Source organism: Aulonocara stuartgranti, assembly GCF_965226115.1.
Source record: "Aulonocara stuartgranti genome assembly, chromosome: 20".
Taxonomy (NCBI): Eukaryota; Metazoa; Chordata; class Actinopteri; order Cichliformes; family Cichlidae; genus Aulonocara; species Aulonocara stuartgranti.
Window position 1 is genome coordinate 7,130,929 of NC_138956.1, and position 21,496 is coordinate 7,152,424.

General features: G+C 38.9%; 1 protein-coding gene across 3 annotated transcripts in view; it reads right to left on the reverse strand.

Moving 5' to 3' along the window:
- acot7 (acyl-CoA thioesterase 7) overlaps window positions 1-21,496 on the reverse strand; it is a 57,642-nt gene that overhangs the window by 14,351 nt on the left and 21,795 nt on the right. For 2 of the 3 annotated variants that reach the window (XM_082517756.1, XM_082517754.1), the window contains exons 4-8: window positions 19,051-19,142; window positions 18,640-18,754; window positions 17,541-17,555; window positions 16,890-16,976; window positions 2,278-2,394 (exon numbers count right to left, since the gene is read on the reverse strand). In XM_082517756.1, the coding sequence (XP_082373882.1) occupies window positions 2,278-2,394; window positions 16,890-16,976; window positions 17,541-17,555; window positions 18,640-18,754; window positions 19,051-19,142 (426 nt within the window). The remainder of the gene's footprint in view (window positions 1-2,277; window positions 2,395-16,889; window positions 16,977-17,540; window positions 17,556-18,639; window positions 18,755-19,050; window positions 19,143-21,496) is intronic. The other variant, XM_082517755.1, reaches the window with a different exon arrangement.

Consider the following 21,496-nt stretch of genomic DNA (forward strand, 5'->3'; position numbering starts at 1 on the left):
GGGTAAAGAACTTTAAACAGATAGTAACGTGCAGTAACTGCGGTGAGGTCTTTTCAGCATACCTGGCAACCGAGACCACAAATTTAAAGCATTTCATTTCTCTCTTGTCGACTGACCTTTAGAGGATTTTTTTAATGCTCCCATGTGTCAAGTCTCATTTAAATAAACTACCTCTTACTAAGATTTATTAGGCTCAGTGAAACAACCTCTGCTCAGTGACATTACACAAAAATGAGGCTTGATGATGGGTGATTTTGAAGACCTTCAGATTAATGCAGAATGTAGCTCTTGACTTGTGCAGCATTGGAGGTCAGCCAACCAAAACAACTGGCAGAGTCCCATGTCTGAAGAGCTGATAAAGCTAATCTGCTTTGATGAAGGTACCCAGTCCATGTCCAGGCTCAGTGCTGTGTGCATGTAATGTAATACCACACAACAACAGATTTGTTATTTTAGCGGATGAAGATGGATGGATGGATGGATGGAGTCTAGGCTTTTCTATTAGTCTTTTCACTGACTAACAAATAGCACTGAAGACAAAAACACATTTGAGTGTCTTTCCACGGGTCTTTTTTTTTTTCTTTAGCTAGACAGTACATGAAAATGTCGGGGTTTTAACAAATAATGCTTTCAATGAAATGAAATGTACACTTAATAAACAAGAACAACATTGTGACCACTCACGATGACACACTGGTGCTTTTATTTTTTCTTCTGTATCACATTTTCACTCTCACCATCAGCGCTCCAGTCCCTGTCTCTGAAATATCCTTTCATCCAACCTTTTGAAGTTTCAAGCCTTTCTTCTCATTATTTGTATCTCTGGTTGTTTTGCTATAATGGATCACAGAAAAGACCCCTGCCTGAACCCTCCTATGGTACATTATTGACTAGTATATTATCACCAGTGCATCCTCATCAGTGCCTCAATATTTGAATTATTAAGTCTGCTTTTTTTTCTATAATTCTGGTGTTCTTTGTGTCTTCTGTGATTTTTCAAAGGTGGACCTCTGAGGCAGTTCAAATCAGTTCTTATCTATGGTGCTTAAAGTGAAAAGTCCACCGTCCTCTCAGGTATCACAACTAGGTAAATTTTTGTAATTTTTCTACTGTATTACCACAATTAAAATTAAGCTATCCAGATGTCTGGCACTTAGTGACCAGGACCTTAACAAGACATTTGTGTGTTCCTTTATATATTTATGTGGCAAAGATTGAAATGCTAGCACCAAACAGTTGGGAGCAATTCAACTGTCAAAAGAAACAGTAGCAAGATGAAAATGCATAAAAATAAAATGACAAAATAAATCCAGAGGTAGAGACGACAAAGCTAGTGGCTGTTTTTTAGGATCCTTTTTGTTTTGATACTTATTTCCATTATTTCCCTAAACTTAACTTCTTTTTTTTTGCCTGACCAGCTAGAGCAAAAATGAGAACTGTAGAAGTGACATAACCCCTAAGTCACAGTGGAGCCAGGGGAAATCATGTCAGCACTAACTGAACTGTGAGGACAGATGAAGGTAGCAAGTGGAGCAACTAGGGGCAGATGAAAGATGTGGTCATGGATCTCCACCACTCTGTGCTGTTCACCCCCCCCGAACTGAACTGAGGAGGTTGCAGTTATACTGTATTGTCAGACATGTATCATACGTATGTCTGTTATGTGTGCCTTTTTTAGGAGACTATGTTCCTGCCTTCTTAGAATTGCTTTTATTATGACTGTCCCTGAAGGACTTTGGATAAGCGAACTTATCCAGGAAGTCCTGGCAATAAATTCTGCACTCCAGTGTTCGACTGGACACATTTTCCAACTGAAATATCAAAGGCTACATGGATAAAGGTATTTAGAGGCTTAGAATTTGTTCATCTGAACCTTTCAGACTGTAAGGCGCTTACAGCAAATACAGTATAAATAGACAAAGTTTGGTAATGGAAAATAGTTAGGTCATTATTAACAGTGGTGTGTGTTTCCAGATGTAGTGGCAGCTCTACAAAACACAGTTGGCCTTGGATAGCAACCGTGTGACAGCTGTTAACGTTGGCTTAGTTGATTTAAAACAGCACCGCCAGAGGCTAAATTGAAAAACGCTTTAGAGTTTCCATTTTATCATCTCTGGTCAAAAGGCGAGAAAACGTTTTGCAGCATTCCTCTTGGTAAAGCAAATGGACAAGACAAAAAAAAAGCAATAATCACGCAGAAATATCTCCCTGCATCTCTGGATATTTGTAAGTATCAGAGATTTAAAAGTATGAGTGTATTCTCTGTGTTATCCTCACCTTTCTTGATCTTGCGATGGAAATTGATGGCATCCACTGAGGCAGTGACAATATTGGTATTGCAGTGACGAGCTGCCACAATGCCAGCGACCTCATCCATCAGCTTCATGGTCACACCTGTGTCAAACACACACACTTTTAATTTATTGCATGCAGTCCAGCCAAAAAAGAAGCTGCGTAGATAACCCTTTTGCACCACATTTTCTTACTCCACTGTGGCTCTCTTGAACAATAAGACACTAATGACACCACCCGTCCATCAGTTCTGTAGCGATGCTACATGTGAATATTAGCTAATGTGCTCCACTCTCTGCTCAAGCTACAAAATAGCTTTGTTATTTGTGAGTAATAAAAATACATTTTCAGGGTCAAGAATGAAGCAAAACTGACCAACATGTGATTGTGAGCCTGTACAACCTGTAGCATCCAGCACTCTTTTCATCCCCAGTGAAACTTGACACTCGCTTGTCTTTAAATCGACAAAAGCTTTTAAAAGAAAATGTAGTCATCAAGCTGCCGCCAAGTTCGAGACACGGTTTCACTGAGAAGAGATTATTGGATGTGGAAGCTAATGGGATTCCTAATGCAATTAGAAAACTATCCACCTAAAGTTAAATGCCAAATAATGAACAAGTCTGCTTGCCATTTTCTCAACATTACCTTTTCTTTCAGACGCATTAGTCTAATGTGTATGAGCTGACTGTCTACCAGAAGTGTTTCCAGCCAGCTCACGGTAAGCTGAAAGATGTCATCAGGGCTCAATTAAATAAAAGCCATTATTAATTTTTACGTTTCCCCCATGTTTGGTAATTCTTCAAATTACAGCTTGTTTATCCACTGTAAACAACATATAATGAAAAGACAAATTGAAAAAACACTTACAGACACTACACGGGTCATTTGTCTGCACCATTAAAACAGGATAAATGATATTACATTTTTATTTACATTTTAAATTAAAACAGGACAGAGTAACATTACCAAAACCTATTTTTTTATGTTAAATCTAAGTAACAATATTTTCTCAAATTAGTACATACAAATAGTTTACAGGCAGTAATTGTGCCATTTTTCCTTCATTGCAATGTTTGACTGTATACAATGACCACTGGTCCTGCACTGCTTTTTCTGAGGCACAGTGTGAGTCTAATAAAACGGGTATAGTAAAACTCACTACTGTATACATTCAGACAAACTGGCAAACTGTTTATACAGCCCTGCACATAATGAGTGTCCTAAGAAGCCTGAAGAGATTGAAGAGTGTAAAATTATTATTCCTGCACAAAACGTCTGAACCGGTGTTGGCCAGGCAAGAAGCACAAAGTTAGGAAAAATTGCCGTCTGGCTAAGATCTAATTTCCAGTAAAACTGCAACGCGTTGTTGTTACTGTTACAGATCAAATAAACATTAATTAGTGAGCTACAGTCACGCTTCAGGCAGAGCCAGTAAGCCCTGCGTGTTTGAAACGCATACAGAGATAAATGTTTGTGTTTGCTGTGAGCAGTCAATGTGTTTAGCCCAATCTTGGTAAAAACAGGGTGCTTGTAAGTATCTGGAACACAACCTGCACAAAGACAAAGAGCTGTTTCTCAAGAAAATGAAAACATGTGGTCGTAACACATGTGAAGAAGACTTGGATAGATTGTTTGCCGCAGTTTGTTATTACAGTCGTTATCAATGACTGGGTACTCAGTCTCAGCCCTGCAGCTATTCCAAAGTGCAACAGTGAAGTCTGTTCTCTGTGAGAGATGAAACAACAAAAGCTCAACAGCCTCCTTTTAAAGTCAACAGGAAGGTGTGCATTTGATTAAGATGTAGACAGATTTAGTGAAAAGTATCACATTTCAAACAATTCAACAACAAAAAAGTTTACAGACCACCTTTTCACTTGCAAATAAATCTTGGAAATAGTCTGATGTACAAGAAAACAGTTTGAAATCAAAGTTTAGAGATTACACGAACAACACGCAACTTGGCAACTTGTGTCAAATGCAAAGGAAGCAGTTGTTAGTTGAGCTCTCGCAGAAAGCAAGTGTGTGGCTTAAAATGAACAGAAAAAAATAAAGAGGATGGCGTCTGCTTGTCTGTTCTGTTAAAGAGTGTGTGCACTCTGTGAAAGAGTATGTGCACTCTTTCACATGTGCTTTTGTGCACCTACGCTCATTTGAAGACAGACGTACCCTCCGCTAGACACTCCGGTTGCCTCAGTCGTTCCCTCTGAGCTGCTTTTTGTATAGCTTGTGTTACAGCAAATCAATAAGTGTGCTTTCTGATTGCTGATTTGGCTCCCGAGGGTTCATACCATCTGCACTGTGTAGCTCTGTTTGTGACAGCCAAATGTGTGGGAGTACAAACAGAATGTACCGCTTCTCCAAAATGCAGCATTCACTGTAAAAAGTGGGCCCACTGAGTTGATTAAGAACTAAACACGCTATTACTGAGACATGCTCTTACCCCCAAATCATGTTCAGAGAATAATGGTCATTTTATTTACCGTCCCAGTGTCTGCAAAATGACACTGTCCAGCTAAGTAGAACCATTACAGACTGTACTAGTTCATGACTTTCCAACAGGACGTTTTAAAATAGAAAATGGATTAGCGCTGACTCTGATGTGTGATTATTTGGTTCAACTCAAACCCAAAACAAAAAACGGCTGATTGATTAAGTATATTTGTCAAAAGTGCTCTCTGATTGAGGCTGATGATATGACTACATTTAAGGAAATGCTGTTGCCACACATAAATGGGACAATAGCATGTTAAGCTAAAATGTGTTTGGGCAAACAAAATTATGTCCTTAAATCTGTTGCAAAGTTGTTTTTAATTGGGGTTTTCTTTTTTTAAAGCAACTTTTTTTTTTTTATCTTGTTTTGTGTTTTGCTTTGTTTTTGTTTTTTTCATTTCTGCTATGTTGTGAAAATTGATGGGATCTCACCTAAGATTGAAAATTTCCCCTGGGTACAAGGCACAGCAGGCTACTACAATTCAAAGCCTGTAGCGGTCGTGTCTGAGCATGTAACACTTAATGGAGATGGATCCTGACCTGAACAAGATGATAAAATTGAAAGTAAATGCTGCATTACATCAAAGTGGTAAACTTCCCGACTTTAGTTTGTTAGGATCCCCCTCTAACTGAAAGTTCCTCTCAGCTCATTCCATTTTATCTACCAACAAATTTAATCATTACCTTATAAAAAAAAATTCAAAAAGGGAGACAATAAAAAATTTTCATAGTACTGTTTGCATGCAAAATAGGTCACATAATCACCCGGCTCTGCGGTTTTACTCCATCCTAACATTTATAACAACTTCTAGCTGTTGTGGATTTCAGCTGCATTTATTTTCTCCGTCTCACAGCTCTGATCGATGTTTTTAAACAGAGGAAGCAGCTGTTTTCAGGAAAAATCCCCCACCCAGGACTAGACTACATGCGAAGTTAGTAACCGGCTCATTAACAGAGTAAAGCATTTAACAGCAAAAGGCCAGATATTTCACTGTTACAGAATCTGATCTGAAATATCAGTTTCTGTAAGTAGATATTAAAGATTCTACACATAGTAAGTAAACAGCTGTCCTTCCCTTTGCTACATTATGTGTTTTATCATTTAGGATTTTAGGAAGACTTTTTATTTAAAGGTCATTTCAGTTTTTGAATGATGAGCTTCTTAGTTATAATAATATTGATATTTGGCTTAGCAAAATCTTGCTTCCCTGACATAAACTGATAACCATCCAGGCATCGGGCTGTTTTTCAGCTGTTAATGAACTGCAACATTTTATGTAAATCTTTTCCACTAAAGTTAAGGCATTTGGTAGTGAAAAGATAATTTATTGTATTATACATCAATCATACACTCAGATTTGTTACAAAGTTATTACAATTGAAGCTGAAATCTGGGAGTAGAATTTAAGGCAGCAATCTAACTGAGCCAGATAAGCAGTAAGTAGATAGTGCAGCTCCATTTTCTATATTAATGTCTTGTTTGTCGTCATTTCAAACAACAAAGTATCTGAGTCGGAAGCAGCCATGCGTCAACAGATAAACCCAGAGACTTCTGGCGGCTAAGAATAACTACAAGCACTTTTTCGCTAAAAGTTTAATGACCTTGCTGAGAGGCAATTATGAAGAATCGTCAACATTATCTACATTTTTAAAATTCGTTAAGTTTACGTTTGTTTTTTTCCACAACATATGCTTGTCAAATTACAGGAAAATGCTTTAGCACTTCCCAGACTAGTTCATTAGCATTACTCATCAGCAGCAGTAAAGTTATAGGCTGTATTTACTTCAGAGCGCTGCTATTAAATTAAGTTGTTGTTGGGGAAAAGCAGTGCGTGCCAGTGTGTATAAAGAACATGGGGGACGCTAGGACCCCAGTTGTTTTATTAAAAAGCTGACCAGAGCTACAAAAAAACCAAAAAATTTTGTAACGTGGACAGGACATGATGGATAGAATAGAATAGAAAGCATTAAATACAGAAAACATTAAATATATAATAAAAACATGTTTTATACACATAAAATCAATAAGATATAACTTCTTTCATATAGCCCTTTACTTTTTCATCTGCATCCTACTACATGCCACGTGTCGCCTATTTAAAGTGCTTACTTACTGTGTATAGTTCCTTATTAATCCAACATTTAAGCACATAAGTGGCTGTGTAACATGTGCATGAAATATGCAACTTTTAGTGTACATGAACTACATGAAAACGTACATAGGAGGAGCATCATGGACAATGCATTATTGACACTTAAAGGTTCACTTCTGTCTGGCAGACATTTTTTGTACTAATTGAAATAAATTTTAAAAGCTAATTTTAAAAAAGCTAAACTGCAATTTTGGTAAATGCAGTGTCTTATTTACTGTCCACAGAAGAGACAACAGTCAAAATCAGGTAACTGCTGACAACTCATTTTAGCTGCACATATTCCACATTTCTTGAACCCAAATAAATGCTTGCATATCATTTATTTCTTCCAAGATCAGCTTGGATTCCCGAACTACCAAGTGCAACAAAACCCTATGACTACAATGTTGTGCCACATCAAGTTAAAGACTGCACTGTCCTTGGGGACCAAAGATGCTTGTCTTGATTAATCACTACCGTCAGAGGAACTGCTAATGCAACTCCTGCACAAATCTCTCTGTACAGTCAATGTAAAAGGTTAAAGTGAGGCTCAATGTGAGACTGCAAAAGAGGACATGCAAGGCCAAGTCAGCCCTGGGCCTGGCGTTACACATTCACAGAATGACATGGCACACTATGACTCTCCCTTTGCCGTAGGGTGGGAACACAGAAGGCGGGAGGGGGAGGGGCAGCGTGTGTGTGAAGAGGAAAGACAGCTCACTCCAATGGGAAAAAAAGGGCAATTAGCAACAAAGTCCGTAGTGCAGCCCAGTTTGCCACGGGGCAGAATACCTCAGTGATTAGATTCCTTGTGACGATTTTCCCAAATCTTCACGGACAATGCTCTCCATAGGCAACAGGCACAATGAGAACAATGAAGGAAGTCTTCCAGGCAGCTCTTGTTGCCCATCAACTCTCTGTACTAACTTCAAGCACTTTTAATTAGAACCAGCTCCGCACATTACGCAAGGCACCCATGGATGAAAGGCAGAGACATGTGAGACCAAAGGATATCGACAGCAAAGCATGAGAGACCTCAGCCTCTCTTATGCGTTCTCTCATGGCCTCCTATACTCACCCCTTCGATAACTGCGTCTTTATTTTTTTCTGTCCTGCATTTTGTCTGTCCTCATCTACAGCTGACAATTTTGTCCACAATTCTGCCCCCACCCCCCAACACGTGCTTTAATCATGGACAGTATCAAATGGTTCAAACTGCCTCCTAATGAGCTGTTACTATAGAAACAGCTCTTGTTAACATTACTGCCATGCAGCAACCCACCCACATCTTCTTACAAAGTCCCATACGCTACATTTTTTGTATATTTTAACGTTCTGGGTGAGCTTTATTAAACAGCGTGTGCCTCCTAAAAAATGCTATATGTGCTAATTACAATCACGGTCATAGTTACCATTTACCTGATGCCACAGAAAATGACTCATAAAATTCCTGTAATGGAATTTCTCTGAAAAAAAAAAACCAAAACATGTTTTTCGATAAAGGGATTCGCCACCTATGAAGGTGTGTTTCATCTTCTCCTGTCAATTATTTTTCAACATGTAAACCTTGGCCTTCATTAGAGTGATTGACATGGCTGCTTTCTGTTAAGAAATACCTACTAATTAATGGTAAGTAACATACGAATAAAATACTAGGATTTCATTCACCAAAACAGCAACATAGTTTGGAGGACAACCATAAAAATGGATACATGTAAGATTTATTATAATTTCACCTGGTGAGTTATAAAAAACAAACTTATATGAGAGGGAAAACTATCTATAGAGACTAAAGAGCTTTTTGAGGAGCTATAAAAAGTTCAGTTCATTCATTTGTAAATTTGGGCATTATAAAGTGGAGGTTTCTGGCCTGTCTCAAGCGGCCTTTCCAGGAACTACAGTTTTTGATATTTTCATCTTTCCTTAATTCATAGTTTTCACTACTGCGTTATTTTGTTTTATCTGTATTGTTCCTTTAAGATGCCTCTCTGAGTACCTTGGTTGTAATGTGGTTATCTTACTAACTGTTGCTTTTTTTATCAATTCAAAACTGTTTAGCTAGTCTTATTTGACCTCCAGAGAGCTGTGTTCAGTGTGTATATTTTGTCTTTTTCGGGGCACTCTCTTCTAATCCCTAGAGATGGTTGTGTGGGAAAATCCAAGTAGATCAGCAGTTTCGGAAATAGACCAACAACTGCTGAAGTCATTTAAATCGCATTTCTTCCCTTTTTTTAATGCTCGGTTTTAACCTTATTGGTTCATCTTGATTATATGGGCATACCTGAATGCACTGAGTAGCTGCCATATTAGAGTTTTGCTTTGACAAGCAGTGGAGTAGGTGTACCTAACAAAGTGGTCGGTGAGTGTGCGTATCCATGTGAATTGGACATACAGACTGGATCAGCAGAAGACCATACGAACTGGACAGGAAACCAACTTTAACAAGAGACAATTGGCTCAAGTCACTTTCCTATTCCAAAAAAACAAACCAAAAAAAGCAAAAAACAAGATAAACACATAATACACTATATATTTGTTTGGCAATTTTTGAGCATGGACATGCTTTAAAATTGACTACACAAGTTAATGAATCGCCTCTTTTTATTTTCAGAGAAAGTCTGACCTGCTTAGACCCCACAATTAGTGCAACTTATAGTTGAGGTATATCAGCAGAATTCAGTTGAGGTGGCAGAGTGACTTTATTGGGTAGGCAGAGATAAATAAACTCACATAGGATCCAACACAGGCTTGTTATACCAGTCTATCAGCTTGTGATGCACTGAATCAATTTGCGATAGTTAAAGTTGGTGCATTTTCTCTCTTCTATTGATTTCAAGATATTGTTTAGCACAATTAAACCAACGCTTCTCTAACACTACTCCCTGCTAATGCCTGGTTTTAACATCATGTAGCTCCTGTGCTTTCCTTCTATGAATATGACCATAAGCAGTTTCAAATATTTTACTTGTAATTTTTTAAAAGGTTTTTGTAATGCATGTGTTTTTGAACAACCAAAGAATCTTTTCTTTCATATAAACCTGCACAGTATTGGAGATCGTCTGATTGTTGAGGTTTTCTCTGAATTATTGTAGGGTCGTTGCCTTGCAATATAAAGCACCTTGATATGACTGTTGTTGTGATATAAATAAAACTAAATTTGAAATTGAACTTAATTATAGATCAAACTTGATTTAAAATCAGGATTAAATATTTGCTTTCTTACTGTGATGCATTGGTTTAGCTCTGCAGGAGTGGTTTTCTGAGATATCATTGATGTTTTTTGGTTTTGTTTCTTTTTTTTCTTTTTTTTAGAGATTCGGAAAGCGAAAGTACCTGTGCACAGAACCACAACGTGCAGATGCACACATTAATTGGTGGCATGAGAGACATTCTGTCTATTAGCAGTCCACGATTTCTTCATAACATGGCATATGCGTGGACAAACATTACAAAACACAGCTTACAGTGTTGTCTTTTTATTTTTCTCTCGCTTTGTTTTTTTTGTTCTAGTTGTTTTAATCGGGTAGCAGTGGTGTCCACCTGTGGCAATCAGCTGCTGTTTCCATAGAAACAGGTGGCACGCTTCCTTAGAACACAATGGGTGGAGGGAGCGGGCAGAGAGAGAAGGGAGAGAGAGAGAAGGGGGGCAGGATATAATAAGGAGAAGTAAGCAGATGGTAAAGGATAAGCAACAAAACAAAGAAAAGTTAAAAAAAAAAAAAAGGAAAAGGAAGACCTTTCACCATAGATTGTGAAAGCACCAGAACTGCATTTCAAAATCCACTGATGTGTTTTCTCATTTATTCCTGGCACTATGTAGTCATGCATATAGTTTTGGATTTGTGTGACTAATTTTTGAGACATCTGTCTCTAAACCACCTGCTGGGATGAAAGGAACCAACTGTGCTTCTCAAACAGTGCTCTATATCACCACATACCTCAAAGGGACTATATTCCTCAGTAGAAATCAGTTTTAAAAATAAACTTTTGAAAACATATTGGAAGTTTGTTGAATAATATCCAAACTACATTGCATCCGCATGCTAGAAACCAAAACAGGTCAAGAGGTAATTGATTTATTTAGGAAACCAGCGGGCCTTCCTCAGCTGTTAGACATGGCTGTTTTAGGGTCAGGATTACCAGTTGATCTAGGAGTGACATAAGTGGTTCCAGCCAATCACGTCTAACAACTCAGGAACACCTACTCCTTTTCTGTACAGACTCCTTACCCAAGTGGAGAAAAGACTGTAAGGTATTGAGAGCGTACACCCTGGCTCTGTGACCTCACTTGGTTATGTAAACAAATTAAGTGCAGTGAAGGCAGCAGAAGCGAACAACAGGGAACACTGCCTAACAAGCAACGGCATGTACAGAAAAAGTCGGCAGCGTGTGCATACGTGCGTTCTAAATGACCTGCATGCTTGTTCCACATTTGATTTTTAATTGGGCAGAGTTCTCAGCAAACCCTCTTAATTAAAAAGGCAACCGTGACACGTGCGAGACTTATATGTCCCACCTTGTTCCCCCGCCCCCGCTGCCCCGTCCTGTCTCCTTTTCACCTCTCTCTTTCTCAGTCAACATCTCTCTTCTGCTTCTCTTCCTCCTTATATATACTGTGTCTCTCTGATGGCCTCTTTACATAGCTGACCTCAATAGAAATGTCAGCATGAGGCAAGAACATCGAAGCCCAAACAATATATCTCAACTGATAAAAGGCATCTGGTCTGCGCTGATAAAATGCTGTTTTTTCTTTTTTTAGAAGGGCAGCCTGAATGCCTTCTAGTAAGAGTTTGCTTATTATAAGGTTGGAACATCAGATAAGCAGATTTTTGTTGTTACAGTTGGCTTAAACATCAAATCTGACTATGCTACCCTCGTTGCGTTCATTGTTCGTCTTGCCTTTAATCTTAGTTCGCTTTCTGTTTGCACAGTGCTTTGTTTCTCTTTTTCTCTAAAGTACACTGAAAAAAGGTTGTTTTTAGGGGAAGTGTGGATAAAACCCAGCAGCATCCAGAAGGAAACCAAAAAAAACTAAAAAGATCTGTTCAGGGTTGTACAGACACAGATTTTCAGTTATAATACTATTAAAAAATAGTTTCGCTACATAAAAATGGTTGAATTTTTGAAGCAAGAAATTTTAACATGCCCGAAATCCACACACCTCAAGTAGCATGAAGTACAGATAACAAGCACATGTACCTCCTGCTACAAAGAGCTCCGCTCACTGTTTCAGTGGTTTATTTCCTGCTTCGTTGTTCAGCATTTTGTTTTTTCCCTCATTGCATTCCTCCTCATAACACCAGAGTGCCGTTATGCAAGTAACACAGAACGACAGCCACCCAAGTAGTTACTTAAGCAATGCAACAGTGCACACATGCACATAAATGTTCTCCATTCGCTTAGGACACCAAGAGCACTAAAAGCAAGAAAAATGCTTCTCAAGGACGTTTCTCCTTGGATTAAATCAGCAGTTCTTCGACTGTGCCTCTGTTATGCGGGGGGTTAAAGATAAAGTCAGTCGTGCTAATCCAAGTGCTTATTTTTACAAATTCAGCAAATAGTTTTTCATGGTCCACAAGCTGTCTGTTCTGTGTGCACACTACAATAACAGGGATAGTTTTTGCACAAATTCCTCTACAAATGGGAGAAATAACTTCTCACTCACAGACCTCATAGCTTTAGTCACAGCTTTGTGTTCCATCAAACTAATAACAGGGATCCTTCACACTCAGAATACTTCTATCAATCCCTGCATGCTTTCCATGAGGGTTAATTCAGATACATTTAAAAACACCTTTACCTCCTTTTTAACCTGCTCAGGTGGAATGGTAGCTTCCAAAGCATATCTGACTTTAAGTCTTTTCTTCCCTGTTCATAGGGGAAGTTTTTACCCAAGGAAGCAATTTGTCATTGTCTTGGGTTTTATATGTAGATTCCTTTTTCATTATTATCCTCCTATTATAGTTTACTTCCTGTCTTCCTTTCCTTTTCCACTTGTATGACCAGTCCCTTCTTACCAGTTTGTCCTTGAAGGATTTTGTCCAAATTCTTCTTGTATTTGATCTGTGTTGCTTCTTTCTCTGTCATTATTATTTGTTCTTTCAGCCTGCCTTTGTGTCCTCTTATATGAACAGACACTGTTACTGTAAGAACAGACTCAAATATAGCACTGCTCATGGAAAAGCTCAAGGAAGAACAATGAGCCCAACCAGAAGAAATGTTCCTTTACAACAGTGTTGGTTTTGAGGATTGTTTCACGTATGCTTTTCTGCATGTTTCCAGTAACCCCCAAGCTAGGGCTAATATGAGGCTGAAAGTATAAACCTTGAGCCAGTCTCTCCACTTGATCTGCTAACTTCAGACAGTTGTTTACTTGGCAGAGCATTGAATCTGGCAGTTACCCATCTGATCCTGCCCACCAAGTTTTCCTGGAGCCACTCTTTCATAACCCCCTGGGTTATGAAGGGGAGTAGAAGCCTCTCCTGCTTCTAAATGTGCTGGACCAGCCAATGCTTTTCCTGTCCTTGAGTTTTTTGCCAGTCCATTTGACCCTTCTAATTTACAAATTAACTAGCAACTATTTCTGCATATGTGTCAGCTGAGGTTTTACCTGTTCTCAATCGCAGGCAGTCAATATCTGCTGTGTCACGGTGTCTGCTTCTGAGGAAAAAGTCCCCTTGCAGTCTGCCTGTGGATCATCAGTGCAGTACCTAAATCAATCTAACAGCTAACTCTCACTAATACTTGATGCTGTGCTTGAGTTCTTTTCTGTTGCTTGTTTGACAACATTATATAAGATGTATTTTTTGGTTCAGCAATGAGAAAGAGACATCCATTTGCCATCTAAGACTGGAACATTCCTCTTTGTTCACCTGCACCTAGAGGTTAAAGTGGGACGGAACGATCCAGAAAAGCATTCCTGCGCCTTCAGTTAATGAGTAATTACATCTGATGGGCTTCATGTCCTGCAGCTATTGCCACCGAGGCAGTTAAGTCACCCAAGGGACCTGCGTACATTTCCTGCAACATTTCAAATAGCTCAACAAATATGAGCAGTTTGGCACACAGTGGGTCTCCTACTTAAAGGTATAGTTGTTGTATTTTCCAGGCCAAAAAAAAATGCTAATGTGTGTTATTTTACTCTTCGCGAAGGGGAAAGATGTAATAATGAAAGGGCTAGACATGAAGATGAGAGACTATTGTCAGTGCACAGCAGAGCACAGCAGGCTAAACTGGGTGATTTGCAGTATTGTTTACAGTTTTCAGTGATGGACTAGATGCAGTGGTGCAGGGCAGAGTGCGGTCTCCATGGTCACCATTAGGTAAGGTCATGGGTTGCAGTAGAGACATTATAAGAGACAGAAATGACACTAAATTTATATGAGAATTTTTCAACTGCAAAGATGGTGGCAGATACACCTTCCAGAGGAAAACAGCTTTTAAACCCGTATTTGTGAGATAAGTTGGCAAATTCTGAACCGATATTCTGCGCATGCAGTTTTTGTTTTATGTTTAATGTTAATCAAAAACTAATCTAGATAATCTTTCAAAATAAGTGTGTTTAGGTATGGCTGCAGGAATCGATTCTAGGTGCCCTTTTGAAAGAGTCATCGATTTAAATTTAAACCAATAATGCTCTTTAGCAGCACTTGCCAAATACTACTTTTATGCTGCCTTTATACAGGCTAGAAACTGGAAAGTAGCCCTGATGGTTGATGGTTGATTTAACATATGTATGGAAGAACTTAGCTGGCAAAATCCACAAAGAGCGTCAAGCCTGAGAAACAGACTTATTTGTTATGGAGTCATTTCCCTCCAGTGCACTGGTACACCAGTATTTATTGTTCCCCCACCTGCAAAATCCCACTTTAACCTCCACCTACACAGAACCTACACAGACATGGGTTACTCTGCCTTTACTTTAACACAAGCATTAACACCAAAAAACAAACACAGTATATATTATATTATATTTATGTCTTTCCTTGCTGCTATCTTCTTCTGCGCCTCTAAATCTGTCTCACTTTGCCCAAACCTGTTTGCCTTACTGTATGTTCTCCACTCTGAGCAGCTGTTTCATCCTCCACAACTCCCTGCAGAATTTTCATACTGTACTGAGGCAGTGAATGGGCTGACCTGTCCCTGCGTTGAATACTAAACAGCATGTCATTCATGCTCTTTGTTTTACTTGCGTGAGAATGACAAAGAAGTCAAATGGCAGACGGCAACTTGAAAACACTGAGCTCCGAAATGGCTTGTCAGCAGCTGTTAGTGAATCAATCACACAGTGTGAATAAAACTAAAAGCACTTTTAAAATTTCACTTTCTACTGATTTGAGCAAATAGCAAGTTTTGGTTGTTTTCTTACATTATCTTTGATGTGCACTCACCAGCCTCTTTCTTAGGTACACTTGATCAACTCAATAAACGAAGTATCTTATCAGCTCATTACATAGCAGCAACTCAGTGAATATAGGCATATCAATATTTGAGTATCAGAAAAGTGACTTAACTAACTTTGAACGTGGCACAGCTGTAGGTACTAAACCACTCATCTACTGGGATTTTCCCACACAACCATCTCTAAGGTTTAAAGAGGATGGTCTGAAAAAGAAAAATATCCAGTGAGTGGCAGTACTCTGGAAATGGTCAAACTGCATTGAATTGATAGTCAGGCACCAGTAACTCAAATAACAACCAAGTTATAACCAGGACATGCAGAGGAGCATCTCTAGAGACGCAACAAGCAGTGAAGCCGTGGGCTGTAGCAGCAGAAGATCATACCGGGTGCCACTCCTCTCAGCACTGAACAAGAAACTGAGGCTAAAGTTTGCACAATCTCACCAAAATTGTACAATAGAAAATTGGAAACATGTTGAATTCTCATTTTCTGCTGCAGCATTCAGATGTTAGGGGCAGAATTTGGTGTCAACAACATGAAACCATGGATCCATCCTGCTTGTTTTAGTGCTTCAGGTGATGGTGGTTTAATGGTGCACGAGATATTTTCTTGGCAAACTTTAGGCTCCATCATTTAAATGCCACAACCTACCTGAGTATTGCTCTTGATAGTGAGCATCCTTCTATGACCACAGTGTACCCATCTTCTGATGGCTGCTTCCAGTAGAATAACAAACCATGTCATAAAGCTCAAATCATCTCAAACTAGTTTCTTGAATATAACAGTTAGTTCCCTGTATAGAAATGTTCTCCACAGTCACCAAATCTCAATCCAGTAGAGCACCTTTGTGATGTGGTGGAACAGGATATTCACATCATGGATGTAGAGCCAATAATACTGCAGCAACTGTGTGATGCTGCCATGTAAACATGAACCAAAATCTCTGAGAAATGTTTCCAACACCTTGTTGAATCTATGCCATGAAGAATAACGGCAGCTCTAAAGGCAAAAGGAGGTCCAGCCCAGTACTAGTGAGGTCTACCTTATAAAGTATCCAGTGAATGTGCATAGAATACAGTAGCATCAGCTACTGTTGTGTGTAGGCTCTTCATACAAATGATTAGTAAGCAGCAGTCAACATCCGACCCATTCATTCATGCAATATAGCTTTGGATGCGAAGAAAATATATATGCTTAAGACTGGATTAAGGCTAAGAGGAAGTATGAAGCCTTCATTAGTTCGAACCATGTAATGCTATGTTAATTTGCCCTCTTTGATAGTGTGAAAATGTATTTCTATCTTTAACAGCTTAATAATTTATTCTATAAATGAAGTTTCAGTCATGACTAATGAGTCATGTGTTTAATAACACTGAGTTTATAGAAGACACATCTAAAAGCCAGACTGTAGTTAACCTAAATCTTCATCAAGAATTTAGTGTGTTTTTTCATGTCCCCTCATGCTGTAGTATAAAAAAATGCTAAATGCTCAGCTCTCAGATACATATTAGTGTATGAAATTAACTGTACAACATTTCATCAGTGAATGTATCTAGAAAAAGAAATAGACTAACCTCCATGAACATAATCATGTAGTGTACAGTCTGAAGGGCCCACCAGATGAATCAGACTCGACTGGCTAAAGCCAACAGTGTGCTTTTCTGCAAGGCAAACAGACAAACACACATTCAACAGAAAAATAAAAAATAATAAACAATTTAAGGTAGAGCTTGACGAACAGGGCCATCGTATCATTCAATATAAGCCATTTACCAATATATTGGTACTGATATGTATAACCAGCAGTGACAAATTAAGATTTGAAACAGAAAAGAAAAGGGAAGGATGGGAAAAACACCCTTCGGACATGTTATGTGGAGTGGGTTTGCAGAGTTTGTCCACCAGAGGGCACTCTTGCAACTTCCCCGTTGGCAAGGCACTTAGCAAAGGCACATACACAACTAATCCACAATTTTACTGTTATATTGTGTTAATAATGACTCAAAAACAAGTGCACATAATAAATAAACAGGGAATTATGTTTGTTTTGTGTTTCTGAAAGAAACAAATCTGTCTATCTGTATCAGTCTTAAAATATGTCTGTATCGGTCAGCCTAAAAAAAATTGAATTCATTTAAAAATAAAATGTGTGAGCAAAGCAAGCCAATGCCAACAACACCTTCATGCATAAATAGATTCTGCCATGCTACTTGCTGATCACATACCTTTTGGTGGATCCTCTGATGAAGCAGCGTGACAAAATTAGGGAATTCGATTAGAGTCTTTACAGTTTTAATATGGATGAATACATGTATATAGCACCTAATGATGAATACAATACTTTTAATGCACACCCGTAAATGTAGAACACATGACCACTCAATCCTACAACATGTAAACAAGAAGCAGAGGCCTGACTACTTATAGAAAATACTACAAAAGAAGAAACATAAAAGTAGAAGAAGAAAATAAAACAGATGTCTTTGCCTGGACATTTAGTGAGAGTGGTGCTGAAACTGGTGAGATCAGAGTGTGAATGTTAGATTGAAAGCACTTAAACGGAGAAATAATTGTTGGTATGAATGGATGAATGAGCCATGTTGTGTGAAGCACTTTAAGTCATCAAGTGGAGTAAAGAAGCGAAATATAAGAACCAGCCAATTTGCCATTCGTGTGTGAAGACAGTCAAAGTAAAACACATACTTTAGTGGCTCTGAAAAAAATCGGCTTAGGAGGTGTTTTTAAAGCTAACTCAAGAGGGTATCACCCCCTGCCAGAGAAAGAAAGCCTCAGAAATGAGAAAAGAAGTGCCCACGCAGCAGTGTTTCCAAATGGATCCATTTCTGAGTTCTTCAAGTGCTCTTGTGAGGATGCTAGGGCCCACGTGTTTACATGTTAAATGTTTAAATGTATTCCTGTGGACGCACTCTGAGAGCACTCCAGGGATTCTTCACTTGCTTGATTTATCATTGTTTTATCTTGATATTCAGCAATAATATCTCTGTGTTTTAACTTTGAAAAAAACATTTGCTTTTGACTTCCTGCTGCAGCTCAGCATGAATTCATGGTGCCAGCAGTGAAAATACATCAAAAAACTAATTGCTTCTCCCGTCACTGCATTAATTGGGCAACAACAAAGATGGCTGTACAGTATTTTTAGTATTTTTATGGCATACTATTAGCAAACCCCATGAGGGAGGAAATGGAAGAAATTTCACTCATATCTGCATCATCACTGAAAACTTGTAAGATAGGGAAACGACTTCTATAGCTGTGGTTTTGTATCTGCAAACTGATATGGGACCCTGAGCTTGAATATATTACCTGGGTTGGGTGGAGATGGCATCATCTCTTCAGGCCTCGCCTTGGTCTCCAATCTCTCCATCTTCTGAGCCTCATAGCGCTTCCTGCCCTCCTCCTCTTGTTCAGCACTAGCATACTGTAGAAAGAATATATTCAACATGCTGAACACTTGTGCATAGATCCACTCGAACACCACTCTCTGCACAAATGCACGAGGAGTACAGCAAAGAATTGCAACAAGCAGGTATTCAAAACAAAGGTGAGTGAAAGGGACTTTTCACATTGTTAAATGTCAGTCATTTCTATCTTGACCATATAGCCTTGCTCGTGTCATTTTAGATGTGGGGCTGGGGGAAGGTGGGTGGAAAGGTCACTGAGACACAGAGAAGCTGCCACAATTTTAAGATGCAAGCAATTTGAGTTTCCATGTACCTTGATGGGTGGCACCTCCATGATCTTGTCAACATTTTGCAGAGAGCAGGGGACGTACCACAGCGCTGCCTTGTTGGCCAGCTTTTTGGCACCTGCAGTCACAGAGAAAAGGTTGAGTACTTGTCCTAGGGAAAATGTCAGGGAACGCGTCATTTCTACCAAATGAAGAAGCAACGTTTTTGTGACCATAATCTAATTGGCGAGAAATTTTGACATCTTGTCTTTCAAATAAAACAACAATGGAGTAAAGAATTTTGAAACGGCTGTTGTCAAAACAGACACTTTTATTAATACCACAATAAAGGCCACTTCAGTTTTTAACAAGTCAATTGGCGCTGCCTGTTTGCAAAAGATTCGTCTTTCTTGTGAAAAGAAAAGGAGAAGAAAACACTTTGTGTTCAAACACAATAGTTGTTGCCTGTTCAGAAAACAAGTACTCACAGTCACGTAGCTAGCTAAGCCCGGCGTATCTGTAAATCCTGAATTTTCTGCATTTCAGTGTTGTAATTATGAAACCAATGAAACCATGGCAACTCATTCATCATCAAGTGTCTGCACAAATATGTATGTTGGTTATACCACAGTGTAATGCTTTGGCAGTTGGAGGCTGTAGCACTGACTCTGAATTCCTACAGAAAATTCAGAACGAGATGATCAGAAAACAAAACTCATAGAAGTCACATTACATCGCAATCAGCCAGCAAGGTTGTCATAGTGATATATCTGTTCTACTCTGCCCACACTTTTTCACTTAATTTGCTAACACACACAGAGAGAGAGGGGCTATTTTAGGTTGGCGTTGTTATGGCACGCAGATTAAAGGCAGCATCGGGGCAGCAGGTTGAAGTGAAATTACTGTTTTAAAGGGTTTTTTACCTACAATATCCGATTAACTTTTCAGCTTTCGAGCTTTGAAGTCCTTTTTGAGGCCTGAATGAGCAAAATGTTTTATTGAACGTCTTGCATTTTTATTACGATAACTTGAGTCAAATTTCATAAATGTGCATGACCACAGGCTTAAAAATAAGGCATCTTTACAGCCTTAGAGAAAATATGTCATTTAATATGTGTCTCAGCGGTGAACCAGCTGGGATCTTTGCATGAGGACATGTGAAGTTAAGAGAAGAGAGCTGAGCGAGCAGCTTTTAACAGGCTACTCCTGGGAAAATAGCATTTGCATTTTACACCCGAGTTAAAAACTGTGCAGACAGCCAGGCCTCGTTGCCATGCCAACCATGCTTCTTTCCTCCTCCTCTCATTTGTGCCCGCCTTTGTCAGCAACCAGGAAGTTGCCCACAGGAAAAAGGGAGGGATATTTACATATCCTTGACTCTACCCAAGACTGAGTGACTCTACTCTATTATTAGCTACTGATGGACCTTGAAGTGAACTGTGTTTAGGGTGGTGGGAGAAACGAGAGAGAAGCGAGAAGGGAAGAAGAAAGGATGGAAGAACCATTCCCAGTACGACTGATGCCCTTTTTGATCGAAAAGGAACCAGATAACCGGCTTTGAATTTAAAATCCCTCTACATCAAATGGAGACAATGTCAATGTTTGACCATATCCTCGTCCAGGCTGCAACCTTTTATCCTTCACAGTTCATCTACTGAAACAGCACATATTCTTTTGCATCACGCTTACAGGCATAGCACATTTTGAAGGCAAGACAAATTTGAGGCAGACCTTGAAAATACAACAGTTTCACAATGTGCCCCTTAGGGCTAATTATTAGATCTTAAGATAACTCTGCATGCTTTTCTCAGGGACACAAAGTACACATATGATCCCATGCAGTGAAAGTTGTTTATTTTCACTGTTTCTTCAAGATTTTTATGTGCAGTATCAGAAGAAGCAGTCTATGTTCTGCCAAAAACAAAAATAAATTATGCAAAATCTAAAATATACCCTCAGCGCAATTAGAAAGCATTTAGATAACTTTACTTTAGCATTTGTTGTGTATAACGGGGACGTAGGTTAGCATTCACTTCACAACAGGGAGTGTATGAGTTTGAGCCTTTCTGCTGTTTTTTTTACTGTGTTTGGTGATTTTCTTTGCACCCCAGTTTGCTCCCACAGTCCAAAGTACTGCATGTTAGATTAAACATTGATATGTGTACTGTAGGTACAGATATGAGTAAGCTAAAACTTTATGTCATCTGTGAGACTGGAAAAGTGCAGTGGACATGTCAGTTTAGTCCTAAAAGTAGCAATTTATGTAATATAAATCAGTAGGTTTCCTCATATGTAATATGGCCCCCTTGTTAAAGGTATATTTTTTTCTGTCACAACATCAAGGAATAAATAGTGCCCTTAAAGCTGTAAGCTAATGATAGTTATATGAGAGCAGATGGGTGCTGGTGCTGTACGTTTTACGTCCAATGGATTTGATTAGTCGACTAATCGCAAAAATAATCGGTGACTAGTCGACTATCAAAATAATCGTTT